The following is a 22,764-nucleotide window of genomic DNA, read 5'->3' as shown; positions in this document are numbered from 1 at the left end:
AAATAATTGAAATCCAATGGAAAATTTTATTTATTTATTTTTTTCGATTTTTAGAAGATGATGGAAAAATGAAAAAAGAAACTATCTTTTTTAATAAGACGACGTTTCGGAGAGAATATCAGAATATTCTTTAGGGTCAGGAAAAAAGTGAAAATTTTGTCTGTAAATCAGGGAAAAAGAAAATTAATTTTTTGTATGACAAACCCTGAAGAAATTTCTTATAATCCGAAAAATAGAAAAAAAAAATTTCTCATTTCAAGGAAAATAAGAGAAAATAATTAAATATTTGTTAAAGTTGTTCATTTGCATTACTATCGCGCATTCGAAGGAAAATAAATAGATGTCATGACAATAATGCCTTGCGCGTAGCAATTTTATCACCTCCTTCCATTGCAATACGGTCGATACGGTTCGCAAGGTGACATTTATCTCTCTCTCTCTGTGCTTGTGAATTTTTGCCAAACTAGAAATTTTTTTTTCGCGATACAAATGCATTTTCCGGATTTGAAAAAAAGACCCTCTTAGTATTTTTTTTTCCCTCCCAGTGATAGAACCGTCGTCCCTCTCTCCTTCGCCGCAACTTCACCACCCGCTCTTTGCCTTGAGTCTCACTCGTACAGTCTGCGACTCCTTCCCTCAGTTCATTCGCTTATTTCATTCCTCTCGCATGTTGAGGCGCAGTCGTACACCTGCTATACCAAGAGAGAGACACTGCCGGAACAATTTTCAGCAACGCGTGCTTTCAGCTTATTTTCCCTTTATAAAAGAAATAATATATATATTTAAAACGTTTGCGGTTCTGCAAAATCAATATCGATCGTCCTCAATATTCACGGTCTTGTGAATTATTTAATAATAATAAAATAAAAGTTTCGAATTGAAGAAAAAAAAATATATTAGGTACACTTTTTTTCATACTTTACTCAATAAAGTGACTGCAATTGTGTATTTTTATTATTTATATTTTTTATTATACTCACTGTGCATTTTTATTTATTCATTGTGCTTTTTTCATTAATTATTCATTGTGCACTTCGAATGTGTATAGAAATATTTTTTGCAAAAAGTGAAATGCGTGGAAGAAACAATTTTTTTTTAAACTAGTGCAATGGTAAAATAAAAAAAAATGTATACTGAATTTTGAATCTTCTTTTCTGAGAATTTCGTATTTTTTCGCAATAATAAACATTGGGAAAAAATAAATATAGATAAAAATTTATAATTTATATTAAATATATAAAATTTATATTTATATTAAATTTAGAAACCTTATACAATTCATATTTTTAATATAAATTTACATTTATATTTACATTGAAAATTCAAAATAATTTTCGATTAAAATTTATTTATTATTAATTTATCTCTCTAAGCGGTTTTCAATTAAATTATTATCTAATCTAAACAACAATCGAATGAAAAATTCTCGACGTTTCCTAATAAACAATTTTTTAAAACGCAAACATCAATTTGCTAATTGCAATAATATTAAATTAAAAAAATGATTGATCGAACCTTGACGATAACAAAAATCGATTCACTTGCAATTCATTAAAAAAACGCTACTATACTTCTATCGTAATTTTCTTAAACGTCTTGTAATTTGAATTGACCTTTCAAAAAAAAAAAAACAAATTTTTTTCCACTAAAAAAACAATTTTTCAGAAATAGAAATTTTTTTCTAAATTCTATACAATGTTGAATAAAATTTTAATGAAATATTTTTTTCGATTCAAAGAAGGAGGATTTTTATTTTATTAATGAAGAAAAAAATATTTACTTTTCCGAATTATAATTTATTTATTAAAAATAAAATACAGTCTTAATAATAAAAATTAATAATAAAAATAATAAAAAAAGCAAAAAAAAATGTGATACAGACAAAAGTGTACAAAAGAGAAATATTTAGAGAGTGAATTTTAATAAAATATTTTTTTTTTTATTTAAAAAAGAGAAAATTTATTTTATTTAAAAAAAGAATTTTATTAAAAATTTAATTTATTAAAATAGAAAAAATGTTTATTTTACCAATCAATAATAATTTATTTATTAAAAATTTTGCTTTTGTCCCAATAATACTGGCAAAAAAATGTGATACAGAAAAAAGTGTAAAAAGAAGAAATGTTTAGAGAGTGAATTTTAATAAAATATTATTTTTGATTCAAAAAGAGAGAATATTTATTGTATCAACAGATTAAATTTTATTAATATTGCTTTGAATTTAATATTAATTAAATTTTAATAATATTAATTTGAATGTAATATTAATCTAATTTTATTAATATTTATTTTCCCAATCAATAATAATATAATAATGATTAAATAATAATAATAATAGTCAACTAATAATTTATTTATTAAAATCTAAAATAGAGCCTTAAAAATACTGCGAAAAAAATTGTGATACAGTAAAAAGTGCGAAAAGAAGAAATATTTAGAGAGTGATGAAATTTGTCAAGTGACCCACTGACCGGTTTTTTTTCCTTTCTATTATCTTTTCTAGAACTTGGATTAATCGATCTAATAATTCATAATTCAGTGGCAAAAAAAAAAAAAAAAAAAAAAAAATGGAAAAGAGAATCAAGAACTAAAAGTTTCACAAAGATGATGAGATTCACTCAGTTCTCCTAATGGTGATTTTCACGCTTCATAATATGAGCAGTAAATTCAAGAATTTTCGAGAAAATGATAATCCACACTGGAAAATTTACAATTTTTTAGTAAAAATACTGTCTGGAATTTAAAAATGAAAAATCGGTGAAGAAAGGAGAGGAAAAAAGATAATTCCAGAGATTTGGCGCCACTGCGCCTATTATATCGATTCGAAGAGAAGAAGAAGGAAAGGGGGTGTGTTGAGAGGGAGGAATTTTTGCGCACTGTGCGGGAGAAGCAGTTTCCAAGGAAGGGGGATGATGATGATGGTGCTATTCGAGGACAAGTAGAGGAATTCTACGGAATTCTACATAGATATAGAAGGCACGCAGTCAAAATCTCGCGAGGGTGGATGGTGGAGTGTTTCCGCGTGTGGAAAATCGATCTTGAAGCCACGCCACTGCATCGTCGCGTCAAGTGCAATGGCCTCCAAATCAGGAAGGACCTATTCAGTGAGGTAGGGGAATTTTTATTTTTTTTCGCAATTAAGTTCACTAATAAGTTTAATAATAAGTTTACTAATAAGTGTACTAATAAGTTTACTTTTGTAATAAACGAAAAAACTGATAATTTTCTAATTTAAAGTCGAAACTAACTCGATTCGGGAATATTCATCGTTTCTTGTAATTAAGTGATGTAGCCAAGCGGCTTTCGTACTCGATTTCTAGCAATGGGGTTTAGGGTTCGATTCTTCGCGACAGAATTTTTTTTCGTTAGGTATTTTCCGCCTAGGATCATTGCTAGGATCATTTTCTAGGATCATTCACTTCGAAAAGAATTCTTAAGCAATATAATTCTTAATAATTAATCGAAAAATTGAAAATAAAAAAAATTTATTTGATTCCAATTAATGGTGTATTATCAAATAAATATTTCATTGAATCAAACAATTTTTATATAAGTAAATTAAATATGGTTCAATTCATATTTGTTTCAAATACTGAAATTATTGATTTCAAATATCCAATTTTCTTGTTTCAAGTAAATATAATAATAGAAAAACGTTGGCTTTTATGTAAATTTCGAATAAACGGTGTAATTAATTTACAGTTAAAATATCTATTGAAAATAAATAATATTATACTAATAGATAATAATAAATAATTATAAATAATAATAAATTATAATTAATAATAATAAATAATAATAAAAAACTTAAAATGTTATAAAATGTTAATTTGACAGACATAAAACGTTTTAAAAACGTTTCTTGAACGTAAATTTTTTTTGAACCTCTACACCTTTCTTCGAAGCGCGTCATAAATAATAAAGTTAGTAAAATAAATAAATAAATAAATAATAATAAATTAGTTATAAAAAGTAAAAAAGTTTTTATTCACAAATTTTATTTATAAATTATTTGTTTACTTGTATACGGGTAGCGGTCTTGTGTAAATTATAAAAATAAACAGTAATGTATATAAAATATTAAATATTACATATAGGTACCCGTATTTATTCATACTGGTAGTGCTCTTATATAAATTATAAAAATAAACATTAAACTAACATTAAAAATAAAAAATATTTATATAAATAAAAAAAAGAAGTGTAAATACTCCTTTATTTTCAACCATTTATAATAGAGAAAAGTTGTGGCCCATAGGCCACAAGAATAAAAAAAACATCTTTTCTTTATATATATAAATAAAATAAATGAAAATTTTTAAACATAAAAGGGAAAATTGGACTAGAAGTGAGAGATAAATAAAAATTTATAAACAAAAAGGGGAAATTGGACTAAAAGTGAGAGATGAATAAAAAATTTATACAACAAAAAAAGGGAAAATTGAACTGAAAGAAGAGAAAGTTCCAAAGAAATTTGGTATTTGGGAAAAAATGAAAAAAAAAATGAAAATTTTGGGAAAAAATGGTAAATGCCTATCAACATTAGAGTTAGAAATGATTACTTGGTTGTTCACATAACAAACACACACGTGTACATACAATACGTAACCTTTATGTCCCACGCTTACCAATTTATTTTACGAGCAGGTGCACTCACCCACAACTCTTTTAATATGCAGCGATAAAGATGAAGAGAAAGGTGGATAAGGCCTATAATTGCCGCAGAAATTACTTTTCCGTCAGAGTGTAATCCAAGTGATTTAGAATCACTAAAAAAGACAAAAAATTATTTTTGATTCCATCCGAAAAGGAAAGTTGATCCCGAGATCCCGCAGTTTCCTTCTTATTTCAGTAGAGAATTTCTACTTTTTTCGAAAATTTAAAAAAAAAGATTTCACATTAAATTATATTGAATCTCTAATTAATTTCATTTATTTATTTTATTTATTTATTTACAATGTCGATTGTGAATAAAAAAAAATAATAATAATAGGTAATAAAAATATTAATAAAAATATAAATAATTGTAATAATATAATAATAATAATAGTAATAATAAATTATTATTAATTATTACCTATTTTTAAACATATTACTATCTCGTATTTTAATTACCTCATATTTTATACACATTAGATTTAGTATCAGATAAAATATTGACGATATTTATATAAAATATTACAAAATGTCGAGTCTGCAATTTTTGTTATAGAAAAAGAGTAAAAAAAAAAATAATATCCGCTTGTCAGTTTTTTGTACCTATAATAATAAATCAATCGACTGCAGAAAAAAAACATTTACTTGACCTTTATTGTCTCTTGAAAGGAACAATATTTTAGTTGCTTTTTCTTTCATTGAAATTATTTTATTGAAATTATTATTTATTAAATATTTATATTCACATTTCATTTAATTAGTACGTATAATTATTTACACCCAAAGAATAATTTTATTTAAATCATAAATAATATTTTATTTGACTTAAGTAAATGTACAATTTGCCTCAGAGACAACTAATTGTAAGTTAATTTATTTGTTTTAAATAAAAATTTTATTCAACATAAATAAAATTTCATTTCGTTTAAATAAATTTTATTTCATTTTAAATAAAATTTCATTTGGTTCATATAAATTTTATTTGAATTTAAGAAAATTTTATTCGGTTCAAATAAGCTTTTTATTTGAGCCAAATAAAATGTTATTTCGAAATTAGATTAATTTGAGGAAATAATAAAAAAAAGAAGGAAAAAATTTTAAATTACATTAAAAAAAATTTAAATTACCAAAAAATTTGAGTTGATTAATTTATAAATGATAGCAATAGTGTAAAAAATTGATTAATGAAGATAAATTAAAATTCCCCCTTCTACAATAATAAATTACTACTTGTTATGAAGTATTTATAGTACGATTAAATAAATTATACTCAAATTAAAAATTGACCTAAATTTCGAAAATATTTTTTAAGTGACTACACCAACTTTCTATTTTCGAAAATAATTTCTCTATTGTTTAAATTTTGAATGTAATTTTTAGTGTTATTATGAGTACAATCGTAAATAATATTAAATATAAACGAACTAATTTTCTTTGTCCCAAATAATAAAAAGAGAAGAAAAAAATAGGAAAAAAAGAGTGTACAGCATATATTAGGAAGTCAACATCCGGTGACAGTGTAATGTGACAACCTACACGCTTGACGATTCAATAATGAAAAGGAACGTGCGGAGAAAGATCACAAGCTGGTTTTACCAGGACTTACATAATATTCGGAAGACCTTGAACTTGATCAAGGTGCTTCCCCGCACAAATTGAAATTGTCGAGAGAGAGAGTTTATATTGCAGGTGGTTATTTAAAAGTTATAAACCTCATCGATATATTGACCCAAATATATTTATTTTCCAAAAAGAAATTAATTAATAATTACACAAACTTGCCCTAAATCAAATCAAAACTACTTTTTTTGAATTTTTGACTATTTTTATTTTCATCCAAGTTTTCATTTCTTTCGAATTTAACATTAATTTATTTTAATTATTTTATTTATTTTATTTATAAAAGAAAAATATATGTATAGTAAATGAATAAAAATTGTTTCCAATTGGGAGATCTCTATTCTCTTCACCAAAAGGTGAAGAAATAGAAAATTTTGCTTGAGTTAAAAAATAAATAAGTCCTCATTTCTTCACTAAAAGGTGAAGAAATAGAGAATTTAATAAATAAAAATAAATCGTTCAACTCAAGCAAAATTCCTTATTTCTTCACCAAAGGGTGAAGAAATAGAAAATTTTGTTTGAGTCATAAATAAATCGTTAATAAATAAAAATAAATCGTTCAACTCAAGTAAAATTCCTTATTTCTTCACCAAAAGGTGAAGAAATAAAGAATTTTGCTTGAGTTAAAAAGTAAATAAATCGTTAATAAATAAAAATAAATCGTTCAACTCAAGTAAAATTCCTTATTTCTTCACCAAAAGGTGAAGAAATAAAGAATTTTGCTTGAGTTAAAAAGTAAATAAATCGTTAATAAATAAAAATAAATCGTTCAACTCAAGCGAAATTCTCTATTTCTTCACCTTTCAGTGAAGAAATAGAGAATTTTGCTTGAGTTGAACAATTTATTTTTTAGTAGGTTATTTACTTTCCACTTGAAATTACACACTACTTTTCTAATCCTATTAATTTCCCCAGACTTCAACTTGTCAAGAAATTGAGTTGACATTAATTTACCCTGTCTTATGTAACAAATCTTTATTCAGTTATCATCATTATCGCATCAAACTGTCAGTAATTCGATTTGGTTCATTTTCACCAGGATTTTTTTCTTGTGAATTATGTATTAATAAATTACGAGAAAAATAATGAAAATTTATAACAATTTTGATCTCACATTATAATTTTAATGATAATAGAAAAAATATTAATAAAAAAAAGTAATAACACAGTTTTCTTGAAAATAGCAAATTGATACCAGAAATTTAGATAACAGGCCTTGCACTCATCTACTAAAACCTACTATTTACTACTTTTTTTTTACGATTTGCTACTATTTGGATATTTTTTTTTATTTGTTACACTAAAAGCTACTTTTATCCATATTTGAAAATTAACACTACTTTAAATTTGTTAAGAGTTGAAATAAAAAAATTATTTTAAAAGATTTTAATAAAGTTATTAGAAAAAATTCAAAAAATTTTTAAATTCTTTAAAATGATTCAATTATTTTAACAAATTTTTCGTAATTCAATGATTTTTAATATATCTTCTATTTTAATAAAAAATTCTTTGCAAACATTCAATTATTTTCATAAATAAAAAAATTTTCACGGGAATTCAATTATTTAAAACTGAGTTTTCCTAATATTTTTCGAAAAAAATCAATTATTTAAATAGATTTTTATAAAATTCCTCGCAAGAATTCAATTATTTTTATAAATAATAAAATTCTTCTCAGGAATTCAATTATTTTCATAAATAAAATTTTCAAAGAAATTCAATTATTGAAAACAGAATTTTCTTAACAGTTTTCGAAAAAATCAATTATTTAAATAGATTTTTATAAAATTCTTCTCAGGAATTCAATTATTAAAAAATTTTTTAATAATAATCGTTGAAAGAATTCAATTTTTTAAAAAAAATTTAATGAAATTCTTTATAATAATTGAATTGTTTTTAATATAATTTTAATAAAATTTTTGAAAGAATTCAATTATTTTCATAAATAATAAATTTCATAAATAATAAATAAATTCATAAAAATTTTCAAAGAAATACTATATTATGTATTTAAAACACAATTTTCATAAAATTTTTTGGAAAAATCATTTCTTTAAAATTTAAATAGATTTTTATAAAATTCTTCGCAACAATTCAATTATTTTTATAAATAATAAAATTCTTCACAGGAATTCAATTATTTAAAATTTTTTTCAATAATAATCGTTGAAAGAATTCAATTATTTAAAAAAAATTTAATGAAATTCTTTATAATAATTGAATTGTTTTCAATAGAATTAAAAAAAAATTTTTTCAAAGAATTCAATTATTTTCATGAATAAAATTTTCAAAGAAATTCAATTATGTCGATAAATAACAAATTCATTCCCGAAAATTCAATTATTTTCATAAATAACAATATTCATTAAGAATTCAATTATTTTTAAAAGTAATTTTCTTCTAGAAAAATCAGTTAGTTTAAAAATTCTAATAAAATCGTTAGCAAGAATTCAATTATTTTCATAAATAATAAAATGTTTTTTTAGGAATTCAATTATTTTCCAAAAAATTTAATAAAATGCCAATTATTCTCAAAAATTGTAATACAATTTATTCTTTGTAAAATTTCATTATTTTTAAAACCTTTTCGAAATTCAATGATTTTCAATATCTGCCATCGCAGGATTTCAATCATTTTTAATATAATTTTAAATAAATTCCGCTAAAAACGCAGTTATTCTTAAAAATTTAAATAATTAAAAAAAAATTTTTTTCAGTGTAGAACTTGTAATAAATAAAGATATTAAAAAAAAATTGAAAGGAATAGAATAAATAAATGATATAGTAAAAAATTTTACATAATTTTCCGCATGAAGTTCAGTAATTTTATCAATTGTACTCTTTATAAATTAATAGTTATAAATTATTTTTATTTTAATCATAAATTGTATCAAGTATAAAAAAAAATTGTAAAACACTGACTTCTTTTGCCATTTTTAGCCGTTATCGCAAAACTTCACCTCCTCTGAGAATTATTTAACGTCTGTACATACAATAATATGTAACATTACAAAACGCGTTTCCATTGCATTTTAGAAACTGACATAACGGAAACTATAGCCGCTGACTCAGATCGCGTACTTTGAAGAACATTAGAAAAATCTGCCAAGCAGAATTTACGATGCCACTAATCTTTAGTTTCCTGAAGGAAAAAAAAAATTATTTTCCTCTTCTTGTTTTGAGGTTGAAAACAAATAATTAAAAGACGAGAAAATATATTTCAAACACTTAATACTTAAAATTGGTAAAATGTATAAATAATTCTCTATAGTAGAATTTTTTACAAATTTAAATATTTTAGAAAAAAATTTTAATTTTAAATTTAAAAAAAAATTTTAATTTTAAAAAATTTAAATTATAAAAAATTATAATATATATTTATTTATATAATATTTGTTAATGTTATATACAATCCTTTTTCTGTTGTTTTGAACAAAGTCTTTTAAAAACAATCGAATGTTATTTCTAAAAATAGATACAAAACAATCAGAAGAGGTTTAAAAATGATTTAACGAGGAATTAAAGAATGAAATAAATGAAAAATAAAGTCTCGAGACTTTTGTCAAATGAGGAATAATAAATTTTCAAGATAATAATACACTTCATAAATAATTCAAAAAAGTGTGAAAAATATGATACAAAAAATAAATATTGTATTTTTTTCCCTTTATCTTTATAAATGGTAATATTTAGTATTTACGAACGTCGCAATATTAATTTAAGGAAAAAAAATTATATACATGAAGTCAGAGGCGTAAAAATGACGATAATTAGTATTAGCAGAGACGTGTCAGAAAAGCCTTGAAGTTACCAACAAAACGATGGACGTTGATTGTCGCAGTACAAGTAGAAAATTTTTTTTTTTAATGTCCTTTTGTGTCAGATTTTTTAAATTGCCACGACGAAATTCATTTTAACAATCGTGTTTTATTATTTGTTTCCTGTTTTGTGTGTTTATAGAGAATATTTAATATTTTTTTTTAGATTTTTTTTCTAAAAGGTGTTAATTTTATTTCTTCTTTTTTATATTTATATTGATCACAATCGAGCATTCAACCGTCTCATAAATGTATGACCTAGAAAGATTTCTAATTTACTGGGAGTTATAACTTATGTCAGCTTAGTATTGTCATTGTCATTTATGAGTGTATTACCCTCAAACATTGCGCACACTGTAAATTCAATTAGCGATTGATTATTATTTTTTAAAAAAAACTATTTTTATCTTCTTGGAAAAATGGAAAATATTATAAAAACTCTTATCTCATCACTGAAATCAATTTTGTTTTTTTTTTCGTTACTTTATCTTCAACTTGTTAAAAAAAAACTTTAAAAAAATTAAATTATTTACAAAAATTTAAATAAAATTTTTCGCAAGAATTCAATTATTTAAAACAGAATTTTCCTAATATTTTTCGAAAAAAAATCAATTTATTTAAATAGATTTTTAGAAAATTGTTAGCAAAAATTTTAATAAAATTCTTCGCAAGAATTCAATTATTTTTACAAGTAATACAATTTTTCGCATGAATTCAATTATTTAATAATTTTTGCAAAAGTTTCTTTAGAATTTCCAAATCCATTTGTTTACAATTTAATTTTACGAAATTTCAATTATTCGGAAGTTTTTCAATTATATATTTGGAAAATAAAGACTTGAAATAATTTCAAGAAAAATTCAATTAAACTTTTTCAAAAAAATTAATTATTATCTAAAATTTTAACTGAAATTCATTTTTAAATCAATTTTTATTAGAAAATACTACGAGAATTCAATTATTTAAATACTAAAATAAATAATTTCTTAAATCAATGAATTTTTCTTAAAATTGAATTCTCGTACAGAATTTTATCAACAAATTTTTAAATAATTGAATTATTTCGACGAATTTTAATGAAATTTTCAAGAATAATTACATTTTTCGAGGAGTTCGATTAAAATTGCATTAAAAATAATTGAAATTCTATAATGGGTTTTATTATTCATGAAAATAATTGAATCTCTGTAAAAAATTTAATTATTTATGAAAATAATTGAATTATTGCAAAGAAATTTATAAAAAAAAATTGTAAATAATTGAATTCTTTTGGAAAGATTTTGATAATAATTGAAATTTTGCCAAGAATTTTATGAAAATTTTTGATAATAATTAAGTTCATTCAATAAATGTAATTAAAAATGAAAAAATAATTATTACACTCTACGAAATAAAAAATATCAAATTTTTTTAAACAATTGAATTTTTTCGAAGAATTTTATTATTTCCGAAAATAATTGAATTTTTCTCACCGAACTTAAATAAAGTTTTTTAAATATAATTGAATTTCTGAGAAGTATATAATAAAAAATCTTTTAGAAGAAATTACTTTTTTCACAAAATTTTATGAAAGTTGTGTTTTGAATAATTGAATTTCTTTGAAAATTGAATATTATTTGTGAAAATAATTTAATTCGATAAAAAGAAGATTTTTAATTAAAAAATCTAAAAATTATTGAAGCGAAGAGAAATAAAAATAATTGTTTTTTTTAATATTCACTTAATAATAAACCATTAGTAATGAATAATAAATTTCTTACGTGATTCATTATTTTATCAATAATAAAATTAGAAATTTTATTTTTTTGAATAGGTACGCGATTAGTTACGTCAGGTACTTATTACTTTTAATTGTAATCTTTATTATATATCTATATATATATATAAAATAATGCGTCAGCTTTTTGCGTCTTTTCAGATCATCGGCAAATTTTAACAGAAAATTATTTTTTTCCTAAGAAAAATCGTTCAAAAAAAGAAAAGTTACATAAATTGTGTGATAATGTGTTAAAAATAAATAACACTTTCAAAAGAATTATTAAAAAATTATTAAAAATTATTAAATAATAAAAATTAAAAAAAAGAAATTTAAATAAAAGTTTTTCAAAAAGACTGACGAAGGAGTCGGAGTCTTGGATGCTCTTATTTTTTTTTGATTTATTCTAATTCATTTTGCAGAACATTGCTCGAGATCGAATTACGTGATAGGGTTTCTTGAGCCATAAGAGTTGTTTAGCGGAAGTTTATCTATAGAAAATACGATGACATTATAAAAGTGTTATGCGCGCGGGTGAAAAATGAAGACCACACTTACCTATCTCGTTTTCCACGATGTTGTCGAGGGTCGAGATAAAAAAAAAAGAAAAATAAGGGACAGTTGAAAGGAATTCTCATGTCTTTTCACGAAGTGATTTCAAAGTCGAAATAGAATTTTTTTTTATCCTAAGAAATAGAGAGTCACTTTGCAGAAACTCAATAGCGGCAAGAGGTGACTGCTAAATGCACTCACGACAGTAATGGCTTGACCTTTGTAACGATCGATAGTCGTAATTTTAAGCTATATGTATTTTTGGTCTTGTTTCTATTTTATTAGAAAATAGCTTCGATGGGTTTATCGATTCATGAAGTTATTGCATTATTTTCGATTATTTGTTTATTCAATTATTCCTTATTTCTTCAATCATTCCTGCAGTTTATTTCTTCAATTATTACTACTGTTTATTTCTTCTGTTATTCCTACTGTTTATTTCTTCTATTATTTATTATTAGTTATTATTATTTATTGTTATTTATTTTTATTTATTATTTTTTATTACTATTTATTATTATTTATTATTATTTATTTTTATTTATTATTATTTATTAATTATTTATCTTATATTTATCTTATATTATCTTATATTAATTATTTATCTCTATTATTTATTTCCAATTATTTATTTCACAGTTTTTTCTTAGGATAACAAGTCGAGGCTTTGAAACTGCTTTCCATTATTTAGATTACTTTTGTTCGATTATTTATTGAATAAAATATATTCAAGAGGAAGTTTTCTTCACTGTTTTTTCAAGGATTGTTTAAAAAAAGAAAACAGAAAGTTAAAAACGTGGAATTATTTTCCTTGCGTGCTTGACTTTGGACAATTCTATTTAACAATCGTAACTCTTTCCATGGCGATAACGATCTTCAGGGTCATGCTTTGCATATAGACAAGAATATATAGGCCAGTCGTAAATTGTTTCCGCTATTGTTTTGTATTTGTCTTTTCTGACAGAAAAATATTCTGCTTCGTAGTTCAAAACCGAAAGTATTCTACAAAGAAAGGAAGAAAAGAAGAAAAAGAAGAAAGAAGTAATTTAAATCGTTTTTAATTTTGATCTATTTTTCTTCTCTTCTTTCTTCATCGTTGTCGTTGTCGTTATCTTCCTCCGTAACATCTTCTTCTAAGTCTATTCTTCATTGCCAACTTCTTTTTCGTCTTCGATACTATTAATTAATTCTCGTCTCTTTTCTTCACCATTCAATTTTTCTTCTCTTCTTTCTTCATCGTTATCGTTATTGTTATCTTCCTCCTCAGAATCATCTTATAGTCCTTTTTCTTCATTGACAACTTCTTTTTCGTCGTAAAAATGTTCGATATTATTAATAAATTTTCGTGTTCTTTCTTCATCAATATTTTTATTCTCTTCTTTCTTCACCGTTACCGTTATCGCTATCTTCCTCCTCAGCATCTTCTTCTACTCTTTTCTTCATTGCCAACTTCTTTTTCGTCTTAAACATATTTGATACTATTAATAAATTCTTGTCTCTTTTCTTCATCATTTAATTTTTCTTCTCTTCTTTCTTCAAAGTTATCGATATCATTATCGTTATCTTCCTCCTCAGCATCTTCTTCTAGTCCTTTTTCTTCAATTCTACTGTTGATTATACAATTTTGTTTCTCACCTTTTTTCTTCGTCATCATTCACTTTTTCTCCTTCAACTTCTACAGTATTCTTGTTAATATCAGAAACAATTTTCAAAGTCGAAAAAATGGAAGAAGAAAAGTGATGATGATCACCTTTCTTCTTCGACTTTCGCAATATTAGTTTCATTTGTATATTTTTAAAATTCTTTTAGAAAATTTTTTCTTTAGAAAATCTCTTTTAGAACCAAAAAGTAGTCAGAGGTTCATCATCACAAAATTCGTTATAAGGTTAAGAAGAAAAAGTGAATAAAGAAGATGATAATTTTTTATAGAATTCGACATTATCTTCATGTTCAGAAATTATTGTTTTTCTTCTGATTTTTTTTTCTTTTGATACCAGAAATACATACAGTGGTCGAGGAATTTTAATTAGTTAGAAGGAAAGTTGTGAGAATGGAGGGAAGTTGTGTCTTTTTTGAGAAACGAAGAAGAGACGGCGAATACCACGTGCACGACTGGGGACGCACGTGAGCATGCACGTGCGTCATTTTAGTGGTGTATGAGTTCTCTCTTTCTTGCTGCGACTAGGCTCAAGAAGATGTGTTGTTCCAGAGCAATGATTCCGGTCAGGCGAAATAGCGGGACTTGCGCCGCTGACTCAATGTCTCGATTATTATCATCATTATCAAATATTATTATTATTGTCTTGAAATTCAGAAGAAAAATTTTCTCAATGAGAACGACATTTTCGAAATTTTTTTTTCTTCATCAAAATGTTTATCAAAATGCTAAATTTTTTTCTTTTTATAAGTTTTTCTAAACTTGGCAAATTTAGACAAAAAACGGTATCAAAATTGTTGTCTTTTTTTAATCAAGACACAGTTTTTCTAAGTTTGGCAAATTGAGACAAAAAATACATTTTTTTCTAATAATGTTGATAATTAAAAACTAAAGAAAAAAAAACTGAAGGGAAAAATTCTACTATTCTTAAAAGTGGAATATTTTCTCTCTGTTTTCTTTACGCATACATAAGTAGCAAAAAAAGAGAAATGATTATATTTCTGTGTGAACTAATAAGATTTTTATTGACTTGAAAATTTTCAATTTTAAACTCGTTCTTTATATTCAGCGAGCCGGAAATGAAAGGGTAACACCACGGCACAAAAGTGGAGTTAAAATATACGTTATGTAAGCTTTAAGAGCACTTTGGTGTACACTGAATTATGAAGAAGTTCGTTTATGTAGGTCTCGATTTTATCGTTGCGAGGAAAGAAAAAAAGTAACTTTCGGAATTCTGAAGAATTATTAAGGAAGATTTATATTTATATTATAGTTTTTTTTTGTCTTGGTATTCGTGAATCGATTAATTTTATTTCTTGAAGCATTAGTCATTTTTCTTATGAATGAAAATCGAAACATATTATTTTATTTGTTATAATCCATACTGATTTTATCAAAATATTTTTATTTCCGTTTATCATCATATATCATCTTTAATAATACTGTCTTCTTTTTCTATTTCTGTTGATTTTTATTTATCATCATCATTATTTTCTTTTTTTATTTCTGTTCGTTTTTGGTTATCATCATCATCAACAACATTATTATTTTCTGCTGATTTTCATTTGTCACCATCATCAACATCGATATAATTTTCTTCTTTTGCTGTTTCTGGTAATATTTATTTATCATCATCATCAAGATCATTATTTTCTTTTTCTATTTCTGTTATAGTTTTTGTTTATCATCATCATCATCGACATTATTATTTTCATTTCCTATTTCTGATGATTTTTTTTTCACCAGCATCATCACCATCAACATCATTATTTTCTTCTCCTATTTCTGTTGATTTTTATTTTTCACCAACAACATGAACATTATTCTTTCTTTTCCTATTACTGATGATTTTTATTTTTTACCAGTATCATCATCATTATTTTCTTCTTCTTCTTCTTCTTCTTCTTCTTCTTCTTCTTCTTCTTCTTCTTCTTCTTCTTCTTCTTCTTCTATTTTTGTTAGTTTTTGTTTATCATTATTAATATTAAAATAATGATGCAATTATAGAATTAGCTGAAAAGGAAAAAGAAAATAATAATGTTGATGATGATGATGAATAACAATTAACAGAAATAGAAAAGGAAAAAAATTATGATGATGTTCATAAATCATCATCATCATCATCATCTTCATCATCATTATTTTTTTTCTATTTCTGTTGATTTTTATTTATTATCTTTTTCTATTTTTGTATTTTTTCATTTATCATCATCTTTGTTTGCATATTAGGTACCAGAAGATGTTTTCTTCTTTTTCTACATTTACTGCCTTTTATAAAAAATCATTTTCGACATTTTTAGTTTACAAAAAAATATTTGGTATATTTTAATATCATCAACAATTTTTGAAACCAAATCATCATCTTTAGTGGCATTTCCTTCATTTTCTCTTTACTTGAAACGATTCAATTAATAAAATTTCGTCAACTATTTCTTATAAAAAAGATATTTAAGATAATGATGTAATTATATTGTTGACGAGGATGAAGATAATCTTCATCTTCATCCACAGTGTAATTATGTCATTAGCTTCTTCTTCATTCAGACTGACATCATTTTCATTATCTTTCATTCTTATCCTCATTTTCCTCTTTTCATCTTCATCATCATCATCATCGTCATATTATTATTTAAATAAAAGGTCTTAAATAAATTACACGTCTTTACAAATTCTTTTATTATCATCATTATTACGATTATTATTATTATTATTATTATTATTATTATTATTATTATTATTATTATTATTATTATTATCACCATTATCATTTTCAGAAAAAAACATCATTTCTCAGATGTTGGGATATGAAAAATTTTAAAAAGTACTCTTTTATGAAAGATATAAAAATAAATCCGACAAAAAAATGGGACTCCTCTTTCGGCACAACGGAATGAACGAAACTGTCTTGAGACAGAAAAAAGTGAATCAGATAAAATTTAAGAAAGACATGTATGAGATATTGCGAAAATGTTATTCCTTCGGATAAAAATCTACTGTTTGATGAAATTCTTTTGGCTTAAAGATTTTTTTTTCTATTGCGTGTCTATATAAAAACCACAAAATTCTAGAAATGTAACATACAAGGAGAGTTTGAAACGACGGTGGTTGCTTGGTCAATGGACTAGGCATGTGCTGCGCTGACTAACGGCTAATTGACCACCTCTCCACGTCTTCAGGGGAGAGAAGAGAGTTCTCTCTTTTCTGTCTCGTGCCAGTTTAGTTCATTCCGTTGTAAACGAAAGAGTCCCTTTTTCTTTCACGAGAGCGTGTCTTTTGTACATATCGCATCGTCTCGAGTGAGAGAAATTTTTTCTAAACTTTTATTATTTTTATTGAGTTTCCAACAGTTTTTAATATAAAGTTTCTAATGGATATTAAAATGTTGCCCCTGATTTCATGTGGATAACACTTAGTTATAGTTCTTCATTTTCTGTAAGTTTTATTTTTAATGGCAAAATGAAAATAGTAAATATAATTCTATACGTAAAATTTTTTTATTTTATTTTTTGTAGTTATAATTTTTTACTTAAATCTTTTTACTTAATTTCAGTGGTTTTAGTAGAAATTTTTGTTTATTTAAAATAGTTACTATTTTATTTTTCGTAGTTGCAATTTTTTACTCTATTTTTTTTACTTAGTTTCAGTGGTTTAAAAAACACGAAAAAAGCTTCAACTGGAATAGCGATAAATTTTTCTAGATTAGCTAAAGTTTTACCTAAAACAACTAAAACTTAAGCTAATACATTGAAAATTTATAACTGTTTCCAAGTGAAGTTTTTTTCTTTGTAAAATTTAAAATGTAATGTAAAAAAAGAGAATTTGAATGAACAATACATGAAGAATAAAATATGCAAAGAATATATTATAAAAAATATATCAAGTAGAAAATAAAAATAATTGTAAATAAAATATAAATATAAAATATTAAAATTTAATAATACGGTAGTAAAAATAAATTTCTATATCCTCTCCCAAAAAACATGAATACAAACAAAAATTTACTTCTTAATCTCTAAGAAAAAATTACTGATATGAAGTATTATTTTTTTGTCAAGAATTGTTCGTGGACCGCATGAGATAATTAATTTCTCGATTCAAAGTGTGTCGTGCGCGTAAGAAAATAATAGAAGTCCTATAATATATTAATGTACAGTAAGGTTACAAAAGAAGCAGGTGTCTGAGGAATAATGGACTTGTTATTGAAATGCAGTCAAGTGTGAAGAAAATGAAGTTTTTTCTTCCTCTTCTTTTTCTTGTCAGTGCAAGTGCATAGAAGAAAGGTTTCCATTTTTTTTTCTTGAAGAAAAAGTTGTTCTACTTTTATTTCCGATTCGATTTCTTTATATTTACATCATGCAGTGAATACATTGACTGCGATTACAGGAATGTTTCTTTATGTTAATGAGAAAGGTCACTAAGGTGGGATGAGTTGTTTAACCTTTGCTTGCTTACATATTGACATAAGAAAACTGCTAATGTGAAAAGTTTTTTTTTTAAATGTTTACAGCCAATTACTATTATTTGTATTGTAGTTTATGTATCTATATTACAATTCACCCAGAGAGACATTTTTTTAAAACTTAAAATTATTTAAGTTAAATAAACATTTATTTCTATCACGCCTATTAAATTATTTATTATAAAATTTATAAATAATAAATTATTTAATTAGTTAGTTTATTTTATTTATATCAATTAAATAAATATAAAATAAGTAAAATAACTTAATGTAAATAAAAATTTAAAAAATAACTCACTAACTAATATTATAATATTTAATAATTTTAATTGAAAATTTTGAAAGTAAATTAATTTTATAAAGAAAAATTTTATTATAATTAAATTGAAAATAATTGAATTCCTGAGAAGAATTTTATTATTTATGAAAATAATTGAATTATTGCGAAATTTATTTTCTGTGAAAAATTTTGTTTTTTTTGAAAATAATTGAAATTTTCAATTAATTAATTTTAAGTAGTATTAAAAATAATTGAATTCTTGCGAACAATTTTATTAGAATTTCTTTAAAATAATTGAATTTCCAAGAAAAAATTTATTACTTTTAAAAATAATTGAATTCTTGTGTTGAATATTGTTATTTATGAAAATAATTGAATTTTGCAAACAATTTTATTAAGATGCTTCAAAATAATTGAATTTTCAGGAATAATTTTGTTATTTATCTTTAATAATTGAATTTTTTCGAAGAATTATTTATGTAAATAATTGAATTTGAAAAGAATTTTATTAAAATCTAAAAGATTAATTGAATTAGTTCAAAAATTATTTCTTTCGATCAATTTTATTAAAATAATTAAAAATAATTGAATTCTTTCAAAGAATTTGAAAAAAAACTTTGTTTTAAATAATTGATTTCTTTGAGAAATTGAAATGAAATTTTTTAGAATAATTACATTTTTTGAATAATTCCTGTAAAATTCTGTTAAAAATAATTGAAATCCTGCGATGACTTTTATTATTTATGAAAATAATTCAATTATTGCGAAAAATGTTATTAAAATTTTTAAAAAGAATTGATTTTCTGTGGAAAATTCTGTTATTTTTGAAAATAATTAAAGTTTTCAATTAATTAATTTAAAATAGTAAAATAATTGAAATTCTTCGACGAGTTTTATTATTTATGAAAATAATTGAATTCTTTAAATTTTTTTGACGAATATATTTAAAAATTGCATTGAAAGTAATTTAATTTCCATATAGAATTTTTTTAAAAATATTTTGAGAATAATTTAATGATATTTAGAGAATTTTAAATTCTTGTAAAAATTGAATTTTTATGGAAATTTTTGAAAATAATAAAATTCTTTCGTGTAATTTTATTTAAATTGGATTAAAATTATAATTAAATTTCTGCAAAGAATTTTAGTATTTAATTTACAAAAATAATTGAATAGTTTCGAAGAATTTATTAAAATTTTAGGAAATAATTGAATTTTATAGAAATATTTGAAAATATTTGAATTTTTCCGAGGAATTAAATTAAAATTGTTCTGAAAATAATTGAATTCCTGTGAAGAATTTTATTATTTAGGAAAATAATTGAATTGTTTCGAAGGATTTATTAACATTTTAGAAAATAATTGAATTCTTTTGAAAAATTTGATGACGAAATTCAGATAATTTTTTGCCGTCGACAATATTCTTTTGTGTATATAAAAATATATTTTTTACATATTATATTTTATATATATTTTTTTATATGTATGGGGTTTTATAGTCTATTAATTTTTAAGAAAAATAAAAATTTTAAAAAGGGTAAAAATATTTTCTGATTGATTTTACTTTACGACCAAATTGAATTTCTCTCAAAAAATTACTATAAAAATAATTATGGAAGATAATTTAATAATAATTTAATGATTTAATTTAATAGCTTAATTTAATAATTTAATAATTTATGGAAGATTTAAATCATTTTCTTCAGATAGTTAAGAATGTAGGCTAACGCTCCCCTTATTAATAATATGTTAATGTTAATGTCAATGTTAATTGTTAATAATATTTATTTAATTATAAATTATTTTTCAGTAATAAATTATTAAATATAAATTAATCAATTTATTTTTAATTAACCCATTTCGAAATTCGAATTATAGTTTATTTGAAAAAAATAATCCTGTTGTTGGTGAGAATGACGTCAAAAGTAATAATTCATTCCGATTGAGACTTCAAAAATTTACAATTTATAAAATTAATAAAACTATAATTAGTAATAGTCACATAATTATTTTTTCTCATACTTAAGAGCAAAGGTTTCATTAAAAAAAATTTCGAATTCTTTTCCATCTGATAGTCTAAAAAAACAAAATATTTCACTTTTTTACATCAAAAAAATGAAATAAAATATTTCATTTAAATTTTATTTTGAAAAAGTGGATATTTATTCATAATGTGCAAATAAATGATAAAAAGATAAAGAAAAAGATTAAAACGTATTTATTCCTATTTTAATGGTAATTTATTTCGATAACACCTGAATATGTATTTTTAATTTCAATAAATATGGAACGTGATATATTTTTCATATTGAAATTAAAAATATTTTCTATTCCCTATAATATAATATTTTGTATTTAATTTGGAAATTAAAAAAATATTTCTACAGCAATTAGCAATTATATAAAAAAGTATACTTTCAATTCGAACTTGTTTTGTAAACAATACAAGGGAACTTACGATTTTCCTGATTTGCTGAGATATACACAAGATTACAAGAAGTTCTTATAACACTTTCGTTATTTATTTTGAAAGTTCACGTATGCCTGACATAAAACTGGAAAAACGTGTTTATTGATGAATGATTGCGTTTTTTCCTCTTCTTTAATTAGTTAACTTCTCTTTTTTGCAAAAGAAGACCAGTTTTGAAAGAAAATCATTTCCTGTCGATTAATAATTATTTCTTATACGTATTTATTATCATCACTTTCTTTACATTTCGATTTTATATTTTTATATTTTTTATTTTTATATAAATACAAAATTTTTTTAAAGTGCAGATTGTGGGAATATTTTCAATTTGGACATTATATTATTTTTATATTTTTTATTTTATATTTTAATACAAAATTTTGTAAAAGTGCAAATTGTGAGAATATTTTCAATTTGGACATTACCTTTTTATATTTTTTATTTTTATATAAAATATAAAATTTTTTAAAAGTGCAGTGTGTGAGAATATTTTCAATTTGAGCACTATATGAAAATATATAATATATAATATATTGTGCAAGCTTCAAAAGTGATTTACACTCGATTGTGTGCAGAGAAGTTCCCTTTCACTATTTTAAAATGGACAGCGAGTACACACACCTCTCTCAATCATCATCATCATCATCTTGTGAGGGAGAAAGAATAACCGAATGGTTATCCGCTTGATTAATCCGTTATCCTAGCAACTAAAACCACTCGTCATATTGAGTAGTGAAACTCGTTAGACTTGCGCGTATTGCAAGAGTTGCGTAACTTTTATAACCACCAAAGCGATCATTCTGTTCGGCGAACAATGAAAACCGGATTGCTCCCGCGCCGAAGAATACTTCCTGTTGAATGCCTTCAAACGTGCAATTTTACAGTTCATTTTCAACTCTAAAAACAACATCAATAAACAATACGGAGGCGTGGGAACTGAGGAACCTCCCCCAAGTTGACTCAAAATTATTATAGTTTAAAATCTTTATTATTATATGGCTTTCGAATTTTTTTTTAATCATTATTATTATTATTGTTCTAATTATTATTTTCACTGCAAAAAAGAGGCGCCTTACTTTGAGACGTTTTTACGTTTTTAGTGTCTTAGACACCAAAAACGTGTTTATTTATTTTATAAATAAATTAATAAATTCTATAAATAAATTAAATAATTATTTTGAGACGTTTTTAGTGTCTTGGACACCAAAAACGTCTTAATTTATTTTATAAATAAATAAAATAAGACACACCTCTTTTTGCACTGAATTCTTCTTATTTTCACCTTAAAAATAACTTTTGCCCATAAATTTTTGCCCTGTCAAAATTGATAAAATATTGAAAGTTTATGAAAATGCTGCATAGTGATGTGAAAAGCAGAGGAAAAAAAAGAAAAGTCTATTAAATTATCTCCTTCATGGAATTAAGAACATGATAAAGACAAAACCGCGAAACTGAAAACAGGTTTATTGCATCTGGCACTGAAGCACAGAGCCGTA

The 22,764-nt window shown here is 23.5% G+C and overlaps 1 protein-coding gene across 3 annotated transcripts in view; it reads left to right on the top strand.

The window, feature by feature from the left end:
• The first annotated feature begins 633 nt into the window (after positions 1-633).
• LOC122502092 overlaps positions 634-22,764 on the top strand; it is a 34,122-nt gene continuing 11,991 nt past the window's right edge. Inside the window, exons 1-3 of one of the 3 annotated variants that reach the window (XM_043611983.1) lie at positions 634-900; positions 2,504-2,633; positions 2,722-3,109. In XM_043611983.1, coding sequence (XP_043467918.1) covers positions 3,075-3,109 — 35 coding nt within the window. In that variant the 5' untranslated portion in view covers positions 634-900; positions 2,504-2,633; positions 2,722-3,074. Of the gene's footprint in view, positions 901-2,413; positions 3,110-17,272; positions 17,492-22,764 lie in introns of those variants that run through there. The other 2 variants (XM_043611984.1, XM_043611985.1) reach the window with 2 other exon arrangements.

Source organism: Leptopilina heterotoma, unplaced genomic scaffold (genome assembly GCF_015476425.1).
Source record: "Leptopilina heterotoma isolate Lh14 unplaced genomic scaffold, ASM1547642v1 Lhet_220, whole genome shotgun sequence".
Taxonomy (NCBI): Eukaryota; Metazoa; Arthropoda; class Insecta; order Hymenoptera; family Figitidae; genus Leptopilina; species Leptopilina heterotoma.
Note: the sequence above shows the minus strand (reverse complement) of the source record. Positions and strands in the feature narration are given on the sequence as shown.